This window comes from Haliaeetus albicilla, chromosome 3 (genome assembly GCF_947461875.1).
Source record: "Haliaeetus albicilla chromosome 3, bHalAlb1.1, whole genome shotgun sequence".
NCBI classification, from domain to species: domain Eukaryota; kingdom Metazoa; phylum Chordata; class Aves; order Accipitriformes; family Accipitridae; genus Haliaeetus; species Haliaeetus albicilla.
In genome coordinates, this window is record NC_091485.1 from 36,290,913 (window position 1) to 36,315,600 (window position 24,688).

At 37.2% G+C, this 24,688-nt stretch overlaps 1 protein-coding gene across 4 annotated transcripts in view; it reads right to left on the reverse strand.

Annotated features, from left to right (window-relative positions):
• Positions 1-24,688, reverse strand: part of TOX (thymocyte selection associated high mobility group box) — a 227,305-nt gene that overhangs the window by 39,527 nt on the left and 163,090 nt on the right. For 3 of the 4 annotated variants that reach the window (XM_069779389.1, XM_069779388.1, XM_069779390.1), the window contains exons 4-5: positions 7,179-7,457; positions 477-707 (exon numbers count right to left, since the gene is read on the reverse strand). In XM_069779389.1, the coding sequence (XP_069635490.1) occupies positions 477-707; positions 7,179-7,457 (510 nt within the window). The remainder of the gene's footprint in view (positions 1-476; positions 708-7,178; positions 7,458-24,688) is intronic. The other variant, XM_069779392.1, reaches the window with a different exon arrangement.

Below are 24,688 nucleotides of genomic sequence, written 5' to 3' on the forward strand. Positions count from 1 at the left end.
ACACATCTGTAATTCCTCTCATCAAAGCCAGGTGAGTTGGGAGAAGAAGTGAGCCCAGCTCCCCTTCTGGCATCATGGGGCATGGAAACACCTGCAACTAGGAGCTTGGATATATGTCAGGTCCCACTGCACAGATACAATTGCTGGCAGCAAGGTCCTCCTACACCACAGTGTCATAGACAGGACAATGCCATCAAAAAATATTAGGCCCCCCAATTTCAGTATAAAACAATCCTAAATATAATCCTAAAGCTTGTGTCACACCCCAAAACTAAAAAAATATCTCTTCTAGTGGTTTCATAGAGAAGAAATGAAACAATACTCTCCTTATCTCAGTCTCTTTAAATCATATTCCTGAGATGGCACATATTCAAGTTTCATCCCAGCAAACAAAAGAAACTGCCTACAGTGTTTAGATGACCCTGATGATAACACTTTCCTGAAACAAAGCCTCTGAGCTACAGCACATTTTGTACCTGTTTTTGTTCTTCTCCTAAGCCGTCCCACATTGAAGCTACAATTTTAGAGACTTCACCAAAAGTAGCATTGGGGTTTTGGCCCTTGATGGCTGCTTGAGTGTCTCGAAAGAATAATGCATAGGCAGACACAGGCTTCTGTGGCTCATTTGGGTCCTTCTTCTTCTTCTTTTTGGGAGTTTTGGGTTTCTTTCCCATATCTGAAGCAGGTCTCTTCTCTCCACCATTGACCTGTAACATAAAATTAGAGAAGTACTATAAAAAAAGCTAATTTACTTCAGTCCACCCATCATTATTGCTTCTGTGATAGGCAGAGATTTTGAATTTTGCATGAAAAAATGGAATTTTAGTTGCCGTCTTTGATAATCCAAATGTTGACACCATCTGACTTAGTCACATGTATAAAATTCATAAGTATTCCAGATTATGTAACTTTTTCCCCTCAAAGTGCTTTATATTTTGCTTTCATTTAATTGTTATAATCTTATTTATAGTTCATCTGGTCATCTTTTCACCTCTTGTAAGTTTTATTGCTAATGGCTATAACATGCATATAATGAGTAAATTCAAATGAAATTAGCTTCATTATAGCCTGACGACCAGTTCAACCACATGAACTACCTGCAGACAGCAGGAACACTGTCATTTCTCCCTTTTCCTTATCCTCACCCTTTCCTAGAACTACTCCAGACTAGTGTTCAAATCAATTTCTACTGCAGCTGGTGGGACACCTTTCAGGGAATTTGAAGAGAATCTGATCGTGAATAAAATGATTCAAATTATAGACATTCCCCTGCACACCTTTTAATTAAAATCCAAAGAAACAAAGCTTTACTAGTACACACAGTTTACACCGCTTTGGAGTATCATTTCTGGTCCATCTGGATTTAGCTGCATAGTTTTTCCTTCTGCTCATGTAAAAGCAAATGGTTTGAGGAAAGGAGTGAAAGAGTATATAAAGAAAAGTGCATGTGCATTATTTGTGTACCACCTGAAAAAAACTGCACATGAGCATTTGTGCAATTTTTTTCAATGCAACTATGCTTTGCCACTGAATAGCTCAGAGACCCTGATCACCAAAGCACCCTACTTTCCTAGGTGACTTACAAGCACATAAAGGGACACTGTCCTGATTCTTCAACAGATTGGAGCTCCGTGTCAAAGCAGCTTCTCTTGATATGATCACTTAATTCACTATATCTGTAGCAATGATGTGTGATCTTACCAGAGGGTTCAAAGGCTTTTTTCTCTTGTTGGCATGGCCAGAGTACTGCGCCTCATAAGCATTTTGAAGTACAAGAAGATCAAGAGCATAAAAGGTATGCTCTAGGCTAAGGATTTACTAGGCATGACTTTTATCACATCCTTGTATCATTATTTTTTAATAATGCATATCAAGTGACACAGGAGAACACAGGTGTTCAAATCAGTGGAACTGCATGAAGAAAATGGCTGGAAATTCTCATTTTGAGCAAAAAACTTTTTCATTTTTCTATATACATCACTGTGTGGTGTCCAACAGGGCCCAGGTGACTACAGTGAACAACCTGGATCTCTGTGGCTTACTAAACACAGCATCAAAGTGACGACCACAGTTTGAAAACGAAGTTCCTTGTTTCCTGAGCATTATGTTACAATAGATATATCTTTAATACAAGGTTAATGGACATGGAGCCTATTGGCAGCATTCGGAAAATATGGAAAAACAGAAGCAGGGTGCTACCCATTATTAAGTTATCCAACTTTTAGTCTCTTGCTATTATTTCATTCTACAGGGTACACAAAACTACCAGCTGAATGGTAATTAACTAGGGCTCCCTAGTTAATTCGGCAATATCAGTCTAAACTCTTCAGACAGTTCTGTGCAAAATCTATGAGCAAGGAGGCTTGACAATAATTTGGGCTATACTTAAAATTTTACCTCTATTATTTGCTAAAGCTTTCCTCTTTTCAGAGTATTTTTGGACCAATGAGATTTAAAAGTTCTCTGTATATTAGGAAACCACATTACTTAAACTACTCTTAAACTAGGTGATATGCTGCAGAAACCTGTGTAAAATGTCATCTGGTAAGCTGTTCTGAGAACAGCTCTAAAATCTTATTCTCCAACCTGAATGATCAAGAGACTTCAAAACCCCACTGTTAAAAAGGGAGTACTCACAGGGGAAATTCTGTTTGTCTTATATGAAAATAATGAAATAAAAAGAATACCAGAATTCCAGTACTAATAACCTTGCAAATGGCTGAGATGATGGCCTACCTTATGCTCCCATCAGTCTATCAGCTTCATAGACTCCACTTCTAACCACCAAAGCAGAGACAGATGGGAAATAAAATAAAAACCATATATATTCTGCTAGGCATAGACTTGTGCCTCAAAATCCCTGGAGATGTAGTTAGCTCATGGTAATCCACCTCCTGTCATGGCTTATTGCTTAATTATGGTGATGTATTTAACTTATTTATCACAAGAAAGCAATAATCTTTCACTTTAAAAAAGTGTACATTAACCATGTTGCACACATAATAGATCACAAGAATATCTAGTGTAGGATTTAAAACTATCAAGTAAGGCACATCGTTGATATCTAAATGTCCCTTGAGAAGCTGGAAAATGTCTATAAGCATATTTAAAATAAACTGCAATAGTACCAAAGCCTTTAATGGAGCTAGGAGAGCTGTTTTATGCACACTATCTTGCAGTAATCGCTGTAGTTTAAAATAGATTTTAATCAAGCACCATCTGCATAATAGGCTGAACAGACAACATAGAAATCTACTTATAACTCTTATCATATAAAGTAAATATTGTAAAACCTCTACCACATAAAGAGAATATGCTGCAGCAGTTCTTTCGTAATTGTGTTTCTGTTAGTTAATTCTTGCTACTTGCAGTCCTCTCACTATCTTCCCTCTAAAATACATTATTTGAGATTCTCTCATAAGTGATATTCAAATGAGCATGGAAGAAAACCCCATTATCCATCTATGAAGAAATACATATTTGCGAACCAGTAGCGCTTCCAGTAGCTCACAATTATGCTTGGCAATAACCAAATACATGTTTAATGATCCAACAGTATGAATTATGGCAAGAATTACATAAATGTAATATTCCAGCGTTGAAGTGGTCAGAATAAAGCATGTGGTAAGTGGTCACTTTGTTTAGAATGTTTTTATAGTTACTTACAACTACTGCTTTTTAAATTCTCCCTCTTTTTATCTTCTAACCATAGTAGATCTAGAAGAATTAAGGAGACTTAGGGATGTACACCACTTGCAGAAACAGTATCCTTGGTCTGAGACTACATTTCGTATTTCCATGGACCTAGCAGCTTTCTGACTGTATATACATAGCCTTTTAATTATTCTACTGTTGTCACTGATCTTATGGTCAAGCAACCTCAGCTGTCTTGGTTTTAGAGCAGCAGTGTGTAGGGCAACTGAGCCCTCTATAAGGCAGCTCCTTTCCCTTTTTTGCAAGGGAATATATGACGTTTAAAGTCCAAAAGGCCTATATGAAAGAGCCTTTATGAGAATGAGTATTGCCAAAAAATATTTAGCAGCTGCTGCCATTAGTTCTGTGTATGTTGGATAAGGCTCACAACAATTTGAATATTTACCTTAGAATGAACATCCATGAAGCTCAGTACATGAACAATTACAACAGTTTGTAAAGTTTCCTTATTACTGGCATTTGGAATATGTACATTAAGCTGAAATGGTCATTTCCTCCATGCATGGAAATCAGTGGTTCACTAGGGATACAATTATATTTCTAGTCCAAATGTATATAATGTACATATTTGTTCATACTTTCCATCATCCTCTTTTTATAAATTCATGCAAACATGAACGGGACACTGAGATTTCTGTATTTTTTTCTCTAGATAGACATAGGTATAGTTGTTAGGGATTTCTCTACCAAATCTGCTATCAAAGGACCAGTGGCTTCTCTTTCACATGTAAGGCTGGGTGTTCAGCTGGTATAAATCAAGGGAGGTCATCCAACACGGAGGTGGTTTTCCTCCCACCATTTGAAATTTGAAAATGTACTTTTTCTTTTTCACCAGTGTTGGTACATAGGCAAAAATCTTCTCATGCTAGTGAAACAGGGAGAACATCACTGTTGCTGTTAACAATACAGTGAATTCAGTTGTTTTTTACATGGTCCTCATGGCAGGAACATCTTACTGACTTCATGAAGCTGCTCCAATGTGGCGAGCTCCAGCAGCTACTACATGACTGCAACATGTGGGCTTCTACTGAAGGACTGACTAATGAGCTCTGGCCCTGATCTATGAGGTAATACCACACATCTCTATGGTAGTTTATAAAACAAAGAGAAAACTCCAAATTTAGCAAAGTTATATTCAGGCAAAAGATGGAGGTTCTCACAAGAGAGAGAACGACTGCTCTATCTCTTCCTGTCCCCATCCAGTGCCGCCTTTCACTGGGAGGAGGATTTCTGGAATGAGAAGACCTCTCTCAGGCCGCTCAGAAGCAGCTCTTAGAAAGTGTAATACTGTTGTGGCTGGAGAGAAAGATCTTCACAGAAAGCTGGTTTATTCTAAGTATCTGTATCCATTCATTGGCAGCTTCCAAGAGCAACGTGACAGAAAGATATACAGCGGAGGGGTTTAAATCATAAACTACAATACACTAACTTCTTTCGCCAATAATTCAAGCCCTCTTGTCTTTTACGGAGGGAACTACAGCAGAACCATTGCATCGGATCAGGCATGCCAGCCCACTGCCCATCTCTGATGGTGGCCAGATTCAGGCGTTTTCACAAAGACCTAAGAAATCCCACAGAAGACAGGAATGGCACAATCTGCCCCCCATCAAGCTTGCAGTTAAAACCCTACTAGTCAGAGACAAATTTAAGCCCTCTGTCATTATGAACTAAATTTAATATCCTTTAAAACTTTTCTCTTAGAAGAGAAATTATAATTATTGAACTTTAAGGCAATGCATCAACTTCAGCATACCAAATTTAATTTCGTGTTATGTGTTGTGCCTTTTCGCACCTTTTTCTGCTTAGACTGAGCATGAGAGAATTTTAAAGAGAGTGTTCCAAAATAACATGGCTTGTTAAAAAGTTGAACGCTATATAAACTGGCTTCCACCAAGAAAGGACCAAGTTTTACTTGGTCTGCAGTGCTTAGTATTTCTTTATTGAAAACATTAGCTTCAGATGAGTACTCTCTGCATGAAAGCATAACCCTCACTTTTGCTAGCACAAAGTGTTGCAGTGAAAAACTACATGAAAAATATGGGTTAAATAACTGAAATATTTGATAGAAGCAGAAAGGATAGCTTAACTATTTGAGTGGATCTTTTCTCCAGAACTTTAGAGCATCTTGCACACTCCCACCAATATATGTAAAAACATTAGCAAAGCAACAAGAGTAGCAAATAAATTATTCTGAAAAAGTAAAGGCTGCCTGGAATTATTTTTACATAGCTGCATTCTAATGTCTCCCTCAGTAAGGAAGTGCTCATTTAAAATGTATGAATTATTCAGCAATTTTTAAAACCTAAAGTTTGTGAAATCAGGGGAAAGTCCTGAAATAAAACTTTTGAATCAGAATTTATTCAAAATGTAGTAAAACATATGTCTCCAATTACATGATTATTTTATAGCTTGAGGCATGAAAAACAATATAATTTGAAAACAAATCAGACTTACATTTCTTGACCGGATTATACCTCCTCAGTGTCTCACAATACGTTTTCTTCACATTCCTCGCAAGTCTGCAACTTTTCCCCACAAGACATGGCCATGGTACGCTACATGGTACACACTACACTACAGGACTGCTATTTTGTAGCGACCATAAAATAGAGCTAAAGAAGTTCTCAATTTCAACATGCTCTGTTCCTGGTTTATGGGATGACTTTGTGCCAAGACCCAACCTTTTTGTGTATCAGCTTTTGTGTCTGCAAAATTAAGTGTGTATTTGGGGAGGTTTGCTGGATTTTGTGAGGTTTGGGAGGTTTTTGTATGCAAAACCTGCTATATAAATTAACATTTATCCTTTATACTTGTGTATTTTTGGGAGGTTTGGGAAGTTTTTGCATGCAGAACCTGCTATATAAATTAACATTTATGCTTTAAAAAAATTTAATATGTAAATGACTATTATGACTTCATGCCTGTACTGACACTAAAATGAAGCTTAAGTATGTCATGATGGAGTTGGCACCTCCCAAAGGATAAATGCATAATGGGTCTTCAAGCTTTTCAAGGTAAGATTTTTAAAGTTCATAGAGGAACTTTCTGTTCTGGTTGCTATGATGTTCTGTTTACTCATCCTGTGACCAAGTAGCAAAGACTAGCATATTGTACAGGCTGTTCATACTTTTTATAGCAGTAACTTGATCTCTAACTAGGAACAAACATCCCTTCTATGCAAGTGAGAAAACTCAACCTTTATATTAAAGTCCTAAAGGAATGGCTATCCTTTGAGTGTTTTACAGGCTTCCAGTTTGCTCTCACGAAGAGGAATGATGTCATTTACTCACACTGCCTGAAGAATTGACTGGAATACAAATTCTGTATTCATAACTGTTCATTCACTTCAGGTCAACCACCAACAATGTATAAAGTATCACCTTAATAACTGTGGCCATACGATCCATTTAGCAGGTCCTAAAAATATCCGCCATTTACATAGTAATCCTAGCATCTAAGCCTACCTTAGAGCTATCTTCTCCTTCATCTTCATGGACTGAACTGGATGGTGAAGGAGTTGCAGATTTGCTTCCAGGTGGAGAGGGCGAGTTGTGAGGAACACTGTTTCCACCCATATTCAAACCAAGCTGTGCACTGAGCTGGGACTGGTTAATAGTAGTCAGCTGCCCGTGCTGCATCATTCCTGGCTGCCTAACATCTGCAGGTTGAACCCTTGGCCTCATGGTTGCCATCTGAGGATGGGAACTATACTGGGCTCCTTCTGTATTCCGTAAATCTTGCATCTACAAGAGGAAAAAAACTGTATTAAGCATATCACTAATAAAGTGTTCTGTTCCTTTAGACCTCGGTTGGCCTGATCGGCTATATAAGGCTTAAAAGAAATGGCAAGTACTTAAATAAACATGTAAATACTGGAAATAAACAGAGTAAGGATATGATCGACATTTGCATAACACTGACTGTTATAAACTATGCAGGCTCTAGCCTCAGCCCATGGGAATAGCAAAAAGCAATGAAAGCTTGTTTCTTTATAAAGGGGAACAAAAGGGCACTGCTTTCTGTAACTGCATGTAGAGTATTTCAGAAATGCTAACGAACAGGGACAGGTTTGCACTCTGCAGTTCAGAACCGGATCAGAACATGAATATCCTCAAAATTCAAGACAATTTCCAGATCCTACTTTTTTTCCTTTGGATTTTTGTGTGTGTGAGCTGTGAATTTTGGAGTTGCAGTTTTCAGAGTTTGAATATCTAGTATTAGGTCCAAATCTATTTTGCCTGGTGCTGTCCAATGAGATACTGGAATTTTCAGGATTCATATGACTGACAAGAAGGATGCATTGATAGACTGATTAAATGATTTCTGAGTTGATTTGCTGCTAAGACATATATGAACGGAAAGCTTGGAAGTCGCGGGATTGACAAATGAATCCATTGTGCTATGTGGGTCACCGCTTCTTAGCATTAACGAGACATACTATTTTAATGCAAGCAACAAATTCAGTCTCTGTAAGGATAAGAATTAAAAGCACTGGAGGATGAAACTCCTTTCTTGTCCAGAGGTCAAATGCACCATACACACACTACAGCAGATTGCCTGTAACATCTTTTCAGTATACTCATACGGAAACATGACAAATAGCAAAGAGTATCAGGGAGAAGCTCAAATTTAAGCTAAGGTGTTCTGTGGGTGATTTAAAATTGAAGTGTCAATTCAGAGCTGAAATGAAATAGATATAGCTGTCCTTCTGTGCATCAGACAAACATGCTGTACGTATTGAGTGGAATCTGACAGGAACTACCATTGTGTAAGTTCCATTATGATAAGGACATGTGTTAATGGTTCAATATATTAACATAACCACATTTATTCTACTGACAGTCTTTGTTAGACATGTCATCTGAATTGTCTAAAGATCACTCAGATTTTTTTTTAAAACTTTTTATCACTCGTGACTTCTATAACCTATCTCATCCACACACTCCTATATATCACAGCAATCTGTAAGATACCTTTCAACCAGTAGCGCACAGAAAAAGAAAAGATAAACCTGTAACTTCACCTTTTCTCTTATTATTGATAGTGCAAAAATTTATCAATTTTAGGGAGATACTTTATGAGCTTGGGGATTGATTTTTGTAAAGCTGACTGGCTGGCAGTAAATCAAACTAATAATACCATTAGTTATGGCATACTTACCACTTTACATGTACGTGTGTCTCTGAAAAGTATTTGAAATGGCTTCTGACAACGTGACATCACAATTATACCTGTATTTATATTGCTTTAGAAATTAATTGCTTTTGGTAAAAAAGGGTTATCGATACAAACATGTCCAAGTTCATTTAATGACTACTAAAGCACGGGAGGAGAGGAGCAGAGACAGCGCAGTGTATGAAGTCAACTGAAGGCTGAAATTTGAATCCTGGCAGACATTTATATTTTTAAAGACTGCTACTGACTTCTTGTTCCCTCCCCTCCAGTATCAGCTCCCCTCCTCGCCAAACACATTAGCCTTGAAAGCTATCATTATCTCTGTCTCTGGCAGACAACCCGTATCAGAACAGTTGTGTCCACGAAGCTGGATGGGGGAGAGGGAGCGTGGGCTGCCCCAGGCCCCCTTGGCCAGCGCGGGGTGAGCGGGCAGGGGATGGAAACCCACGTGGTCCCTTGTGTGCTGGGGAGAGGGAGGCAGAACCCTTCCAAAAGCCTTCCCTTCACTCTGTCTGCAGTGCTCGACCCTCAGCGTGGGTGTGTGCCCTCCCTGGGGAGCCCACCGCCCTGCAGGGGCTGAGCCCACTTGCGGGGCAGCACCTCGTGGTGCAGGACCGGGGCTGGGAATAAACCACCGCATGGAAGGCTGGAAAAGCACGACCGCTTTTTAATAAGAATACGCATCCTAATGATTTTGTGAACTCTAGGAAGGAAACAAGCACTCTTTGAAACTCCCAACAACTCTTAGTTTGAATGAACTTGCAAAGCATCTGCCTCTGAAAGCAGGGCAAAGGTTATAATTTTAATTACTTTTCCCCAACTAAAATATAATACAATTGCTATTATTCAAATGATGTCTCCTTTATTAAAAACTCTTCATATGAGCTTCAAATATTATCAGATAGATACTGCAGAATGTTCTGTGTTTGTCGTCTTTAAACAACATATATTTTTAAACAGTCTGTGATTCACTTTTAGCTCCGGTGCTGAACATACACTGTGTTTTCAGATAACACGACACCAACTGGAAGGTACTGGATGTACCCCCATACAAAACACATGTGTATATATATGTGTGTATATATATATATATATATATAAAAATTTTGCAAGAGAATGCTTCAGTAGTGAAATTCTGAGGACTGCAAATGAGGTAGTGCAGTAGAAAAAAAAAGGCAGGGTTTTTTTTTTTGTTTTTTTTTTTTTTTCTCCACAGGAATTCAGCTTGTCTTCTGAATTTTTAAATCAGATGAATAGCAGGCTACCTTTACAAAACCAGGTGTAAAGCAGCAAGTAAGTCTGTTTAACAGTACATGTTCCCTTTTAAGCGGTAAGCCAGAAACCCTCACCTAAGGGACCTGCCTGCAGAGCACATGGCAGTGTAAGTCCATCGCACAGAGCTGTGCCCTCAGCAAGGAGGATCCACGTCTGCAGATAAAGTTTCTGGCTCACCTCTCTGCCACACACCACAGAGCCTACCTTCCTCCATCCTGCCCCCTCCTAGTGAAAAAGTGGGATTGTCTAAGAAAACGGAAACTGCTCATTCCTTGAGTAAGAATGGGCAGCTAAGCACGTAACTGTGAAAAGCTATGAGATTACACTGTGATGGTGAACCTTCAGGCTCCTAAAAGATCAACAAACCAAGAACTGTCTCATCTTCCCTGTTGGGTTCAGGAACAGTCCCACCCATGAAAACCACACACAGGTCACTGCTGTGGCGTGACAGTACGCACGCCCCTGTTTCAAACACCATGACGACCTCATCTCTGCAGGAACAGTGGCATTAATCAGACACACTCTCCGTCAACATTACATGCAGAGTATGACCAATTTCTTTTAAACTACTTCAAAATCAGAAGCTTCCTATTCCTTGTTCCTCCAGATGGAGTTTTACAAAACCCACCAATGTGTAGCAGTGCTGGAGCCATATTCAGTATGCAGAAGCAATATTGCGAACACACTCCTTCCGAATGCAAAGCTGAATACAAATCCTGCCGGATGGCAGAATGCCAAATGGAAGAACAAAGTTAAAGAGTTTGAGTGTTACAGAGGATAAGGACAGTCTTAAACTGACGCCTTCAATGGTCTCTCTGATGAGATAATAATGATAATATCTGGCACTTCAATATCATTCTCCATCTGTCAGTTCCAGGATGTTTCACAACTTGTGTTATATTCAGCTTTAGAACATGCCTGGTTTTATTTTGGTTTTACTAACGGGGAAGCTATGATACATTTCTTTTCATGGCTATTTTTTTCTTCTGTTTGCATTTCGCTTATAAGCAGAAACTGAGCATCCACTCATGTAAGTGTTTGACTGCAAGTTAAAAGAAATAGTAAAAGCCGCTAATTCTGAGGTGTGTACCGATAACCCTTATTGGCACATGTTTAGTGCTAAAACAGAACAGGGCTGTCTGGCTGAAAACAAGCTCCTAATGGCCTGCTCAAAGCTCCTGAGGTACTAAGAATAAAGCTAAAATGCTTTAAACATTAGACCATCGTTCTCCCCATGAGCTTAAAGCAAAAACAAAGCAAAGCATGCAATGCAGAATACAGTGATACCATCCCTGCACAGAAACATCTTACTTCAGGACAATGTGAGTACAGTACCCTAATCACAGAATCACAGAAAATAGTGCTAGAAGGGACCTCAAAAGGTTATTTAGTCCAACACTTTATCTCACAGCAGGATTAGCTATACCTAAATCATTTCTGACAGATGTTTGTCTAACCTCTTCATAACCTCCCTAGGCAATTCTTGTGCTTAACTATCCTTACAGTGGAAAGGGCTTTTTCCCGTAATGTCTCACCTAAATCTCCTTTGTTGTAATTTAAACCTACTACTTTTTTGCTCTGCTCCCAGTGGACATGAGGAATGTTTTTCTCCTTCTTTACAGAAAAGTTGTACACACTAGAAGGCTATTACAAATTTCCTTTCAGTTTTTTCTTCTTTAGACTAAACAACTAAACCTGAAGATTGGAAGACTTTTTTCATATGCTGTGTTTTCTACACCTCTGATCATTCTTCCTGCTGTCTGCTGGAGTATGTCCAATAACCTTCATCCTTCTTGAAATATTGTGCCCCAAAGTCCACAAAATACTGATATTCTTATCTGACACAGCATTCAGATAGAATCCTTCATCTCTCACAGGATATAGAATACAGCATTAAAAAATCCCTAATATCTGTCTTTCTGATACAAGCTGGTTAACCCATGCAAGATGCAGAAAGAGTCAAATTGCAGGACTCAACTAACATCCCAGAAAGTGGCTCTGGGAAGCAAATAATTTTTTTCTAAGAGGCATTAGGCAGGCAGTTTCAAAAGGAATGTGCTGTTAGCAAAATAATTCCCATGTTATTTTTCTTGTTATAATTAAGAACTGTGATGCAACATATCTCTGAAAAGCCATAAAAGTCCAAATTGTCCCTCCTTATTTAAATTCATTTATAATAAATGTTAGCATTAAATGAAAGAAGAAAGACAGGTTGCCTGAACAGATCAAAGTAAATACAACAGGTCTAAGTATATGCAAGAAACACTAGGGATCATACACTGAAGACGAAAACATTAAAACATAAGGAGAAATATACAGGACTTACTGAAGCAAGTGGAGATCACATATCTCACTACCCCAGACAAATTCATATCAAGGCACAGCAGGCACAATTTCTATTGCCACCAGTGGGTCTTACAATGATTTTTGTTTAGTTTTCTACTAGCTGAGAGCTCTTATGAACTTTTCTGATGGACACTGTGGAAGTGGTTGACAGTTCTTTGCTGCTTGTCTAACTGGTCAAGGTAACTCAGAGAGCAACAATTTTTCATGCTATAAGAAGCTATGTTTCAATCAATTAATAAAAAAAAAAGTATTGGGAGAAAAACCCAGGGGATCTTAAGTGTTTTATGTATATAAAGATACACACAGTGTGCTTCCTTCTTCACTGATGTCACCCACCTGAGTCACCACATAGGCATCATAGACAGTTTTTGGTAGGCAGAAGGGGGTTCTGTTACTAGTCATATTCTCATTTATATTCCCAGGACAACTTGTGCCACTACCTGTGCCATATTAAATCTGAATGTTTGTCTGTTCCCAAATAATGCTACATTAAAATGCAGCACCAGTGCCACTTGTGCCAACCTCCTGAAAAGCCATGAGATTTGCTTAGAAATTTTACTGGTTTTATTTTAGGTGTTTTAATTGTCTTCCACCATAAGTCAATGCACATCTGCAAGATGTTTTCCAGTGACAAAAAGATGCTCATTAAAAAAGAGAGAAACAAAAAAAGAATTCCTACATAATCACTTGACTCTCTAACTCAAGGTTTCAAAAGAGAAGAAAAGATAACATTCAGTTGCCAGACAGGTTTGTGAGGGCTGGCACACAGAGAAGGAATTGTGTTTGGGAGATCATACCCACCATTTATGATCAAAACAAACAATTGCAAAAACCAAAAAAACTCATGATTTTTTTTAATGATCCAAAATGCAAGCAATATTCATCATACAGTCAGTGCTAAGTTTAAATTTAAAAGAGGGTCTGAAAATACAGAAATGTCTATTTTAGACACCTTTCACTCAGTTCATACTGATAATCAAGCAGTAGTACCTCGCAGTTATTCAATGCATGTTGGTGGTTAGGATCCTAGATTAATAGCAACTGAATCAAAAGCAAACCATGCAGTTTCATGTGTTGTTTTCCATCATGGTGATACTATTCAGTGAGATAACTTAAAACTTGAGATAACTTGAACATCTGTATTTGTACACCAGAGAAAAACAAAAAGTGACCCCAATATTTAGAAGTCCAAAATCTGACAAGAAGTTAGGATTCACTGATAAGAGTGGATAACACTGGTAACTGGTAATCTATGTCCTGTCAGGAACGAAGGCTGATCAAACCCAAAGATCCGCATACTATCAGATCTTTGTTTCCATTCAGTTAAAGCAGAACTCAGATCTGCAACCAGGTCTTCTTTTAGCACATATATAAGAGAATGAGTGTTAAAGAAAGATTTGTTATGAGAGCTAAGGTTACTGTAAAATGACCACAGAGAACCATTCAAAACACATTAAAAGGAATAACTCAAAGCACCACCTAACAGAGGTAGAGATGTGTGTTTTCATCATCTCATTTTTATAACATCAGCTAACTGCATAATGAAAGACTAAGTTTTAAAATAAGTGGGTAGTTGGGGTATATTTTAATTTTGTACATAAGTGTATTTTATACACTATGCCCAGTGCATTTTCAGGATAAAATGAAAGGATCATTCAAAATTTCTGTTGATTAGGAAAACAGTCTTAAAACTGAAGAGCAGAAACCTCACATGTAAAAAGAACCCTAAACTAAAAAAACCCAAACCTATTAAATTTACTACTCTAATCTTTTCAAAATCATTCTGTTAAAAATTAAACCACTTCACATTGTTTTATATAGTACTGGTTCTGTAAGTGATCTTAAGCTCCTTTAAAAAAATTATATACTCAAAATTCGACTGCAAAATTTTATAGCACGATCACATAATGACAAGAATGCAGTAATATACAGTTTCTATATTTCTTGGTACACAGTTAATTTGGTGACTATTAACATTCTTTTCTACTTTATGTTTTAATATCCTTTGAGTCACACAGGGCCAAGGTCTCAAAACTAATCATAAAAAACTACCAACTGCTATTCACTCTAATATAATAACCCTTTATTTAAAACAACCTCCAATAAATTTCATTATAAGAAGTTATTAAAAGGGTTAAAAACCTATTAAATGTCAAAGAATTTGCCTGACTCAAACTTCTAATAAAGAAACAGAATAGGCTTTCTTTTTGAATTATTTAAATCTTTACTGACTGTGCACTGAACCATGAAATTAGAAAAGTGTTATTAGAAGTGTTCTCTGGTTTTTATAAAAGTTGTAGCATAGAATATATCAAACCACAGTCTTTAACTAGACTAGTTAAAGAAATAGGTTTTTAATCCCGAATACATGGCTTTCACTGATATAAAGGGTCATAATTAAAAGTCTGGCCTGGAAGCTGAAGATAATAAAATTATTATTACAGGAGCATACATGTTCATTTGGTATATTCTGGATGCATGTTTCCATTTTAATTTGGACAAATATCTTCAATTTTGTTTGATCTTGCAAAGTCCACTAATTTGGACCCTCTCAGCAAACAATTAAGCTTTTAATAGTGATTCATTTTACAGAATTAATGGTGAATAATTTGTGTTATCTTTTTCTTTTTTTTTTAAGTGACTAATGCTTAACAGCAGGTATAGGTTGACAGCAGACAAATGGAATCTAGGAGGTACAAGTCAAATATTCTAGCACACATCTCCTGATAACAGTATTATCCCTTCACTGCTTTTTTGCAAATAACAACAGAACCATTTTCTATTTCACCAGTTATTTACATAAGGAAAACAATCATGCATTTCACATTTATTTTAGTGATGCTAGAGAACGCCTGAGTCAGCACTGTATTCACAGGTTCACTCGAACACACCTGAATCAATAGCCTTTCATCAAAACAAATAAAGTCAGAAAGACGCTTGACAGAGACAATATTGTCTCCTCTTCTTTTAGACAATAAAAATAGAGGCATCCAAGGGACATGAAATGATTAAGTCCAGGAATACAAACTAGATCCTTGGAAATACTGTCACCGGTGTGAAGCTATGCTTGCTGTAGGGCAGGAGGGAAAAGGGGATGCATGCAGCTACTGTCGTCTTTGCAGGGCTTTGCTCCTGTGACTGACCAACAACGTAGTAGGCAGCGTGAGATTGCTGTAACCTTTGTTGGCTTCTGCTCTATTCTATTCCATTCTGTTCTATTCTGTTTTTTTCTCTGATGTTCACCACAACAGTAGCAAACTATCTTCCTGCAATGAGTTGGGCATATCTGTCACATGTTGTTCGCTCTATCTATCTGCTTTAACAGACAAAGGTACCCTGACCGCACCATCCATCTCTCCCTACCACAAAGTAAAGGAAATTGTATTGGATACATTTGTATTAATATAACAGTCTGGAGAGTCTTTCTTGAACCAGTGTCACCCTCCCGTAGCTGATTTGTAAATTTTCCAACAGATTTGCCAAGAGAAGATCTGGCCACATGAGAACAGAGACTGCTAAGCTCAGCACAGGGCCAGGAAAGTAGTTAGTGCATAGTTGTGTGTATCTCAGTGATGTCAGTGTATCTGCTGCTGAATTTTGTCATGCATATTTTAAATATTTTACATGCTAGTGTTAATATGTAGAAGATTGGGGGACTTAGCATTTAAATAAATTTCCAATGAGATTCTCATATTCATCATGTTACGTATTTCAAAAGAAAGTGCAGCTTGCATAGCATTTAGAAAGTGTTTAATTTGAAATTGGAAATATTAGAATTAGGTTGGGATGTTTAAACAAAGGTATTTAAGGATGTTTACACTTAGTAAAGAATAACATGCGACTTGACTACAGTATTTATTACGTTAAGACTGACTCCATGTGAATGATTTGGGTATGCCAACGTTTGTATGCTTAGGGCAACACAGATGCAGCCATTAACTAACTTGATAGGTGTGAAAGTCTTCGAGGAAGATGTTGAGACCTTGAATGACCAAGTAACCTTTTGAATTCTACTCCATTCAGGCTCTTATATTTTTTTAATGAGCGTAGTTTTGGTAAGGGATGGCTGCCCAAGCAGAAGCTACTAGACCTACACTCATTAATGACACATACAACAGGGAAAAATAGTGAGAGGTGAAACAGAAAATGTAAGAGCTATAACTGCATATCATTCTTGGTGATTCCATACTGTATATCATGTTAGTTCATGTTCTGCCTCAGTTCTCATCTCCTCCTGAAAAAGCTCAGCCCTAGATTTGTAATGTTGCATTATTTCCATACGCAGCAACGAATTCTGGAGCTTGATGGTGAATTGGGGCCTGCCTTTCTCACCCTGTGTACACCTGTGTGAAGTGAAAGGACGATGAATGGTCAGCTCTTTCTAGTTGGCAAGTTTGGTCAAAAAAAACTGTGAAATACTCAATATTCTATATAAAGCAAAAAGGTTTTCAAAAGTGACTCATCTGAAATGCATGTTGGGCTAATTTGTGTCCTTCTGTGCCTTCTGCGGTTCCTCTTTATCTTGATAACTGTTCCATTTGCCTACCCCAATGATGGTTCTGCTGCTCATTGAGTTTAATATCTTATCTGAAAAGCCACATTCCTCAGGTTCAATGACAGGAGGTCTGCCTAAGTGCAGGGGATGGATGTACATGTGGGAAGAGACAGAAAATTCCTTCTGGTTAAGAAATCACACTAAACCAGCTGTGACACCTGAAAAGTTGGTGCAATATTGGAGTGTCTCATGTCTCCTAACTCTACAGGATAACTCTATAGGACCTGAACTGCATCTTATCTCAGTCCCAAGAAATGCCAGTTCCCTCACAAAGCTGGACTCTGCAGCACATCAGCTGGAACGAGAGATTTTTGAAATATTGTCAATGAGATTTAATCTAAGTATGCTACTTCACTGAAAAAGGCTTTTGCAAGGGAGGAGAGGCTGTCTTTCCAGTGTTGTCCACCTGTTTAGGCACTGGACAGAAATAAAGGGCACAAGGATCTCAAATGAAAATCTCTGTCACCAAGGTGGCAGAGAAAGGACTAAAACCTGCGTCTGCTACGTACTCTAGTCATCTCACTACCACGACACTCATGATTAGGCTTACGAGATTTCCTGCTGTTCCACACAAACATTTAACGGACCTTGTTTCCATTCCAATGTGATACAAAGTTGGATCTTTGAAACCACTGTAACACAGGCAGATCTAGCCTGCAATTGTCTATATTATTTCTCCTGGGCACTGTGGTGTGGAACATCCCCGAAATTATTTCCTGGAGCCATAGTGTCCTATCTGGGGTTGTAGTTTACAAATGGCATTGTGACTACAAAATCTCCTACAGAATTAATCATAAGCCAAGTCTGAACATGAGTAAATTTAGGAATGGCTGGATTAGAGTGACTCAGCTGGCTCAAAGTCCCGAAGGCTCATTGATAAATACCATCCCTGTTTAAGCAAACTATTTTGCTAGCCATTACAGTATCAGATGGAAACTGGCGCTGTGCTAGCTCTTCCATTGCCATACACAACAGTTGTATTAAACCAAATGAACCTTCCTGTAACTCCCTGCCACCCTGGTACTAAACTGCATAGAATTATGACTGCACATTATCCATCGATCGCCATTGACATGTGTTTGCTGAAAATGAAAGTCATCTAGGTTTTGGGTGTGCATTTTGTGAATTTCTGGACTAAGTTCATTTTCCTTGATAAAGAAGATGATATTTTTTCTGGATGATACCAGTAGCCCTGAAAAAAAACCCATATCCCACACAATTCTATTTTTTATTAAGTACAAAATCATAATGAAAAACATAATTTAGACCAATAAGAATGAGTTGGACGGTTTAAATTATGTTAGTGAAAGGATCTTTTACCAAATCTTCCTGTTGCTATGCTGCAGCCCTGTAAATTCTCAGTGTGAGTGATAGCACTAATGGAAGTTGAAACAAAAGGTCTGCCAAATGTTTAACTCAGAAGAGGTTGTTTCTCATACATATGATCTTGTTATCAAGTGATAAACTTACTGATATTTGTAACTATATTGTCATAATTTTCCCTGCAATATAAACCTAATGCCATAGTCAAATATTGTGGGTTTTGTAAATGTTAAGCACATGCGTTACTGCTAGGCAAGACACTTTTTCTAAGTTATGAAAAATATGCTTGGCTCTCAGGGAAAAAGCGATTTAATGATATGCTAATAAGTCCATCATTCTTCTGTATTGTATTATTTACAATTTTGTCTCTAAAACCTATTTAACATCTCCAGTGTAATTATCCATCTGCAGCTTGCTAAGTCCAATATTATAACTCTGAAACAAGAAAAATCTCAATTATTTTATTTTCAGCTATGTAGAAGATGAACAGATATCCAGCAGTCTCAAAAGATTAAAATTAGTAAATCTATTTTGCTTAGTGTCCATTATATTAGCATGCAACAGAAGACCTTCCTGGGAAGCTTCTTTTTAATTTAAGAATATATCTTTATTTTCCTGGTTTGATATTTCTAAGTGTTGGATACCTTTCTTAATAAAGCCTGATCAACTTACCAAAACAATTTGAGAGAAAAAGTGAAAGCCATAACTTCTTGAAAAGGAATACTTTGGGCAATCACAACTTATGATTTCTTTTTAAACTCATTATTCAACCTATTCTTTTTGATCGTGAAGCCTCTTATTGTCCTATTCATCTTTAGAATAAAGCAGCAACGTTGGTTTGGTCGAGAAGACTTCCTTTTTCCTTTATCTTACACATTTGTACTTTCAACATTGCCAAGCAGCAACCAACAGCTGTTGAAGTGATTTTTTATGACCATATAAACAGCGATTTCACTCTATTCCTGCATGCCAGGGAAGCATACTGGAGTCTCTGGTAAGAATGTGTTGTGATATAATACTTGTTTTGCATATGCTGACACAGATAGTAGCAAAACTCAAGGTACATCACTTATTTTGTATGGAATCCACTACAATACAGAAAAGTTTTACAGTGAAATTTAGGGAGGAACCAATTGCTATCTGCAAGGGAAAAAGTTGTGAATGAAGACCTTTACAGAACACAAACTCGGGACATTAAAAAAAAACAACCTGGAAATACAAAAACTTCCAAGCTTTGGAAATGATGTCTTCATGGTGGAGAAAGAGAAGGATACATAGGTAACACAGCAGATTAGTAAGAGACTACAAAGTTTGGCTTTAGAGAGAATTTTTCAAGCTAGAGAAGGCTGTAACCACTGTGTATTCAGAGTGATGTTGTCCGAAGAGAAGACAACCTTTCAAAGAAACGGCCCTGGTGTTTTCTCAGCATAGTCTCACAAGTTCATCAAAGTGTTGAAATGCTTTGGTCTGGATAAACAGTTGCATCATTTTAAAGAAAATCTAAAGTTCTCTGGATGTTTTCCCCTTCCTTTTCTTCTTGGAAGAGGGTCTAGTCATATTAATCTACTTTTAACTTCTATTTGGGACTATCTAACCTACTATTATTTAGAGCTGAACATGGTAAGTAATAATATTCATACAGTACAAAACACAACTGCTTATGTTTCCCAGGTTTCAGGCTGCCGTGAGCACACCAAGCTTGTTCTGAAACCCCAAACTCTTCTGCTGCCTACATGTCAGCTCTGTTGACAGAGGTCTTGGTTCTAATTTTCAGTGCATTAATAGGTCAAATCCAGATTAATGTAATTGAATAAAATGCACCCAAATCTAAGATGGGATCTACGTGCCAAGCTTTTAGACTGCCAGAAGGTAACCCTGGAAGCTACCCTGATCAGGCAAGTACTCAGATGCTACGGAAAAGAATATTTAACCATTAGAAAGATTAGAATTCACGTAATCTCAAAATGACATGACAGAGGGATATCCCAAATTAACAGAAAGACCTATCCACACCATTTTGTCTTCTTCACGAGCCACAGGCTGCTTTCAGGTGAGCTCTTCACACCAGTGTGTAACTTTACATTGAATTACCACAGCTCTTTAAGTTTCATTAATACTCTGGAATAGGGTCATCTTCTACTAGAAATTGTGAATTTTGTAACTACAGAAACTCACCTTATCCTCTTTTATGTCTTTCAGCAAAGCAATCATTTTACTCACTTCAGGAAGAAATTTTAAAATGTAGTGGCTGTGTGTGCAAAAGTGCACTCATGACTGTTCACATAATTACTGCAATTATGAATGCAATTCAGGTAAATATGCAAGCAAACTACTAGCTAAGCTTCTAACTGGCAATTTATGTGTGCTTTTACCCAATTTGCATGGGCAATCTTCATAATTACCTTCCCACGTTTAGTACATAGATCTCAGGACTCAGTTTACATAAAATCTGACTGAATAACTAATGAAGGACTGATGAAGGATGTACAAGCAACTAGTGGAATAAGGAAATTAGAAGCATATGGAAAGAAAATATACTGAACAAAGTCAACTCCAGCTTATGCATTAGCCTTTTTTTACATTATATTTTGAGAGGAGGATATGAGTAATGCACTAGATAGGTCGAGTTCCTTCAATTATCCTTCCTTCTCCTGTTTTCAATAGGCAACGTACCCTTTCTGGTAGTCAAGATTTTCAGACAGACAAGCTACATATGTATAGTGTAATTTACAGTAAGTGAAATTGTCATTTTAAGTGTCTAACTCTTCATCTGAGAAAAGGAGAGGAGTTCGTCATGAATGTAAAGCCAAAACAGGGCCCCAGTGGTGTTTACAGATAAGCAATTGAATGAGTTTACAAGTGTCCTCTTTGAAGAATAAAGGAAACATGCTGCATTTGACTGACAGAGGCATTTCACCAAATTATACTTCTGTTGCTACACTTAAAACTATATTAATAAAAAAATCTTGGCTTGTTTGTTTTGCATGTTAAGAAGATGAGAATAAAAGTATTTTCAAATGAAAAACAAACCTAGATACTCCTGTTAACCTTGATCATTAGCTACAAGAAAGACAGTGACATTGCATTTACATTCTAGGTTTCTAAGGAGAACTGCACCAAAATACATGTAAAATATTCATGTGTTAGACAAAAGGAAGGATCCTGAAGTGCCTTCTATGATAACCTCCGTGAAAACTACATCACATTATGGAAACTTAGAAATCAAGCCCATGCATTTAATTACTTCTATGCATTTATAAAGTTAATTTTAAAGAATTTCAATCCTATGTCTGTAATATTTAGGAAAAATTTATTTAAATATTTTTAAAATTGTATATTTAAATTTAGATAATTTAGAGTTTTATTTTGAAAATTCTGAGCTGCTTTTGCACAGCATAATGCTATCGTTGACCTTTATGGTACCTGAAATGGACTGCTTTTGTTCTCAAAGTTGAGTAAACAGCATCTTTCAGAAAAAGTGTAGTTTTTTCAAGATAGTTTGTTCAGATATAGTCATATATAGAATACTCGCTCCACATGATAACTCCAAATAATCTTCTTACGTTATTGAATTTTATTCCTGCCAGCATTGTAGAGTAAAAAAAAAAAAGTAGGATAATAAGTGGGGCTAGGATAGTAAGTGGGGCTCTAGTCCTGATAAGAAATGGTAAACTGAGTTCTTAAATGAGTTCTAGACGAACTACCACCCTCTGCCACCTAAAACAATCCTGTTCCAGCATGAGAGAAAAGGGCTGACATATAAGAAACAAACAAACAAACCAGCAAATCCCTGCTCACAAACAAGTAACACTTGCTATGTCTTAAAAGTATTGCTGAGATAATTTAGTTTGAAAATTAATGACACATGATAACCATTGCTCCATATCATACTCTATCAGTGGTATTATAATGTTCTGAAAAATAACTGCGCTTTGCAGTGTTTAAAATAACAAATGCTAAATCTTAGGTTTTAATGAAAAATATTTTGCATGTAAGTAGCTACCACTACGAGTTAGGAAGTACAACAAAAAGAAAAAACAACATTATGAAAAGAACCAAAGAAGTTGTGCCTTCTTCCTTCTACACTGAGGCCTAACATCCTCTGTTTGTCTCTGTCTGGAGCTTGGCAAGCTGTCATTGCATCCAAAATGCTTTCCTTAATTTTAGAAAAAGATAATAGAAGACTTGTAACCAATTAGTCTTGATATATTTGTGTATAAGGTTAGTAAAGTGAACACACTAGAAGTACTTTAGAATGATAAGCATATTATCAATGTGATGCTCAAGTTTTTCAACTTTTAATTAATTCTGTAATTTCAGGACTAGCAAAAATAAACAGGCTCAAAAGGCCAACATGAACACTACAAGGTGTTAAAATTTATTGGATACTTTTTAATTTTGCCAGTTGAAATATAGGCGAGTAGTTGTGGCAACATATAACTACAAGCCATGCTTTTCAGCTTTATCTCATTTTCTAATTTTTTTGCTTTTAAGGTATTTTTCCCCAACACCTCATTCCATGCTATTTAATAACATGAATATTATGACAGTATTCTAGGACTGAAATTTTGGTAGATTAAAACTCTGAATCATCAAAGCATCACTTTATTGCAGAATTATATGGAATTTCTACACTTACTCAGTGGTTGTCAGTTCTGATAATCTTTAAAGTCTGACTGTACCACTGTGGCTGGCAATGACTGTGAAAATCTTTACTGACTTTCAAGAAAATGTTCTGCTTTTACTGACAACAATTTAACAAGAGACGTCTTCCCATTACTGCTCTCTAGCAAATCCAAATGCTGCAATTAATATTGTAGAAAGTACAACAGGAAATCCTGCCCCTCCCCTGGCAGGAACTATCAGAATCTGCAAAAAGATAAATTCAGGTAGCCCTGGATCTGAGAATGGTTCTTTAGAGCAGTCTGTGATGTTTTTTACCACATAGATTCCGATTCAGGGACAGAAAAAACAGCATTTTTTTCTTTCTTTTGACATTGACAGGATCCAAACCAGGGTTATAGTTTCCCTATATATTTTGAAATACTGATCTTAAGGGTTTATTTGCATACTATGTGGACATCTCATTTTCATAACTGTTTTGGTGAAATGCAAAGTGCTTACCTCTCCCACACAGAGTAATAAATGCATTTTTTAAAGAACCAGAACAAAAAAAGTACTTTAAATTTACATTCTATGATTTCAGTTCTTGTAACAACAAAATTACAGTGTTTTCCTGTGGCAGAAATAAATATGTTCCAGTACTTAATGTAATTAAATTAGGAAGATCATCAATACGAAAGACTATTTAAAAACAAGGTATGTATAGAATAATATATATTGATGGATAGATGAGAGATGATTCAACTATATCCCATTCTAAATGTAAGGAAAAAAATAGATGTTTAATAACTAAATTAAATCCTGACTTTAATGAAGAATTCAGCAGGTATGATATAACTATGCATTTTAAAAAGAATTTTGTTCTGCTGGAGTACAGTTTTGATGCCACTTACAGTGGAACAACAGCAAAATACAGCAAGTGGAATTAGAATGCAGCTTTCAATTTCTGTGATAACTCCCGAAAACTATTTAATTTATGTAGCAGATGTTCACTGAAATAAGTGCCATGCTACTTAGCCTTCTAAAAACTGCTGATTGAAGCAGCTCTACCTAATCGCTATCCCACTGTTATCTAATCTGTTCCTCCCAAATTGCAGTGCCTGGGCTGACCTCAACGATCTGCCCATGTGTCCTTCTCAGAGGTGTGGATACATGACACATGGCTTTGGGTTGTCTTCCCCTGTTCTGAGATGGCAGGTCTGGCTAGTTAACTTGTGAGCATTTGCAAAGCTTGATCTCATCTGACATGCTTAAGAAGCAAAGACTCGCTGAACTGCATATGAATCAGGGAGCTAAGCTATACTTTGGCTCCCAAGGCCTCAAAAAGTCAGGATCAGAAATGTTATGAACTGCTATGCTATAACATATCAAGATGATCCCCCAACATAACTCACATTTAAACAAACACATTGATTTCCACTGTTGTATATGGTTTTGCTTAGCTTTAATATTAGTCTAAAATATTCTGCAGAATGAGGCCTCTTGTTTTTGACTCCAAGCTGCTGCCACTCGTGCCCATCTCCAGACTTCTGCTTAGAAGCAGGACTATTCTCACTGTCTTTTAAATCCAAAGCTGCTTTTCCTGCCTCTTTGGAAGATTGTGTTTCAGATATATTTCACACTAGCACATTAGCAGCACAATATAGATGCCAAAAGTGACACTATGTTCTGGTTACC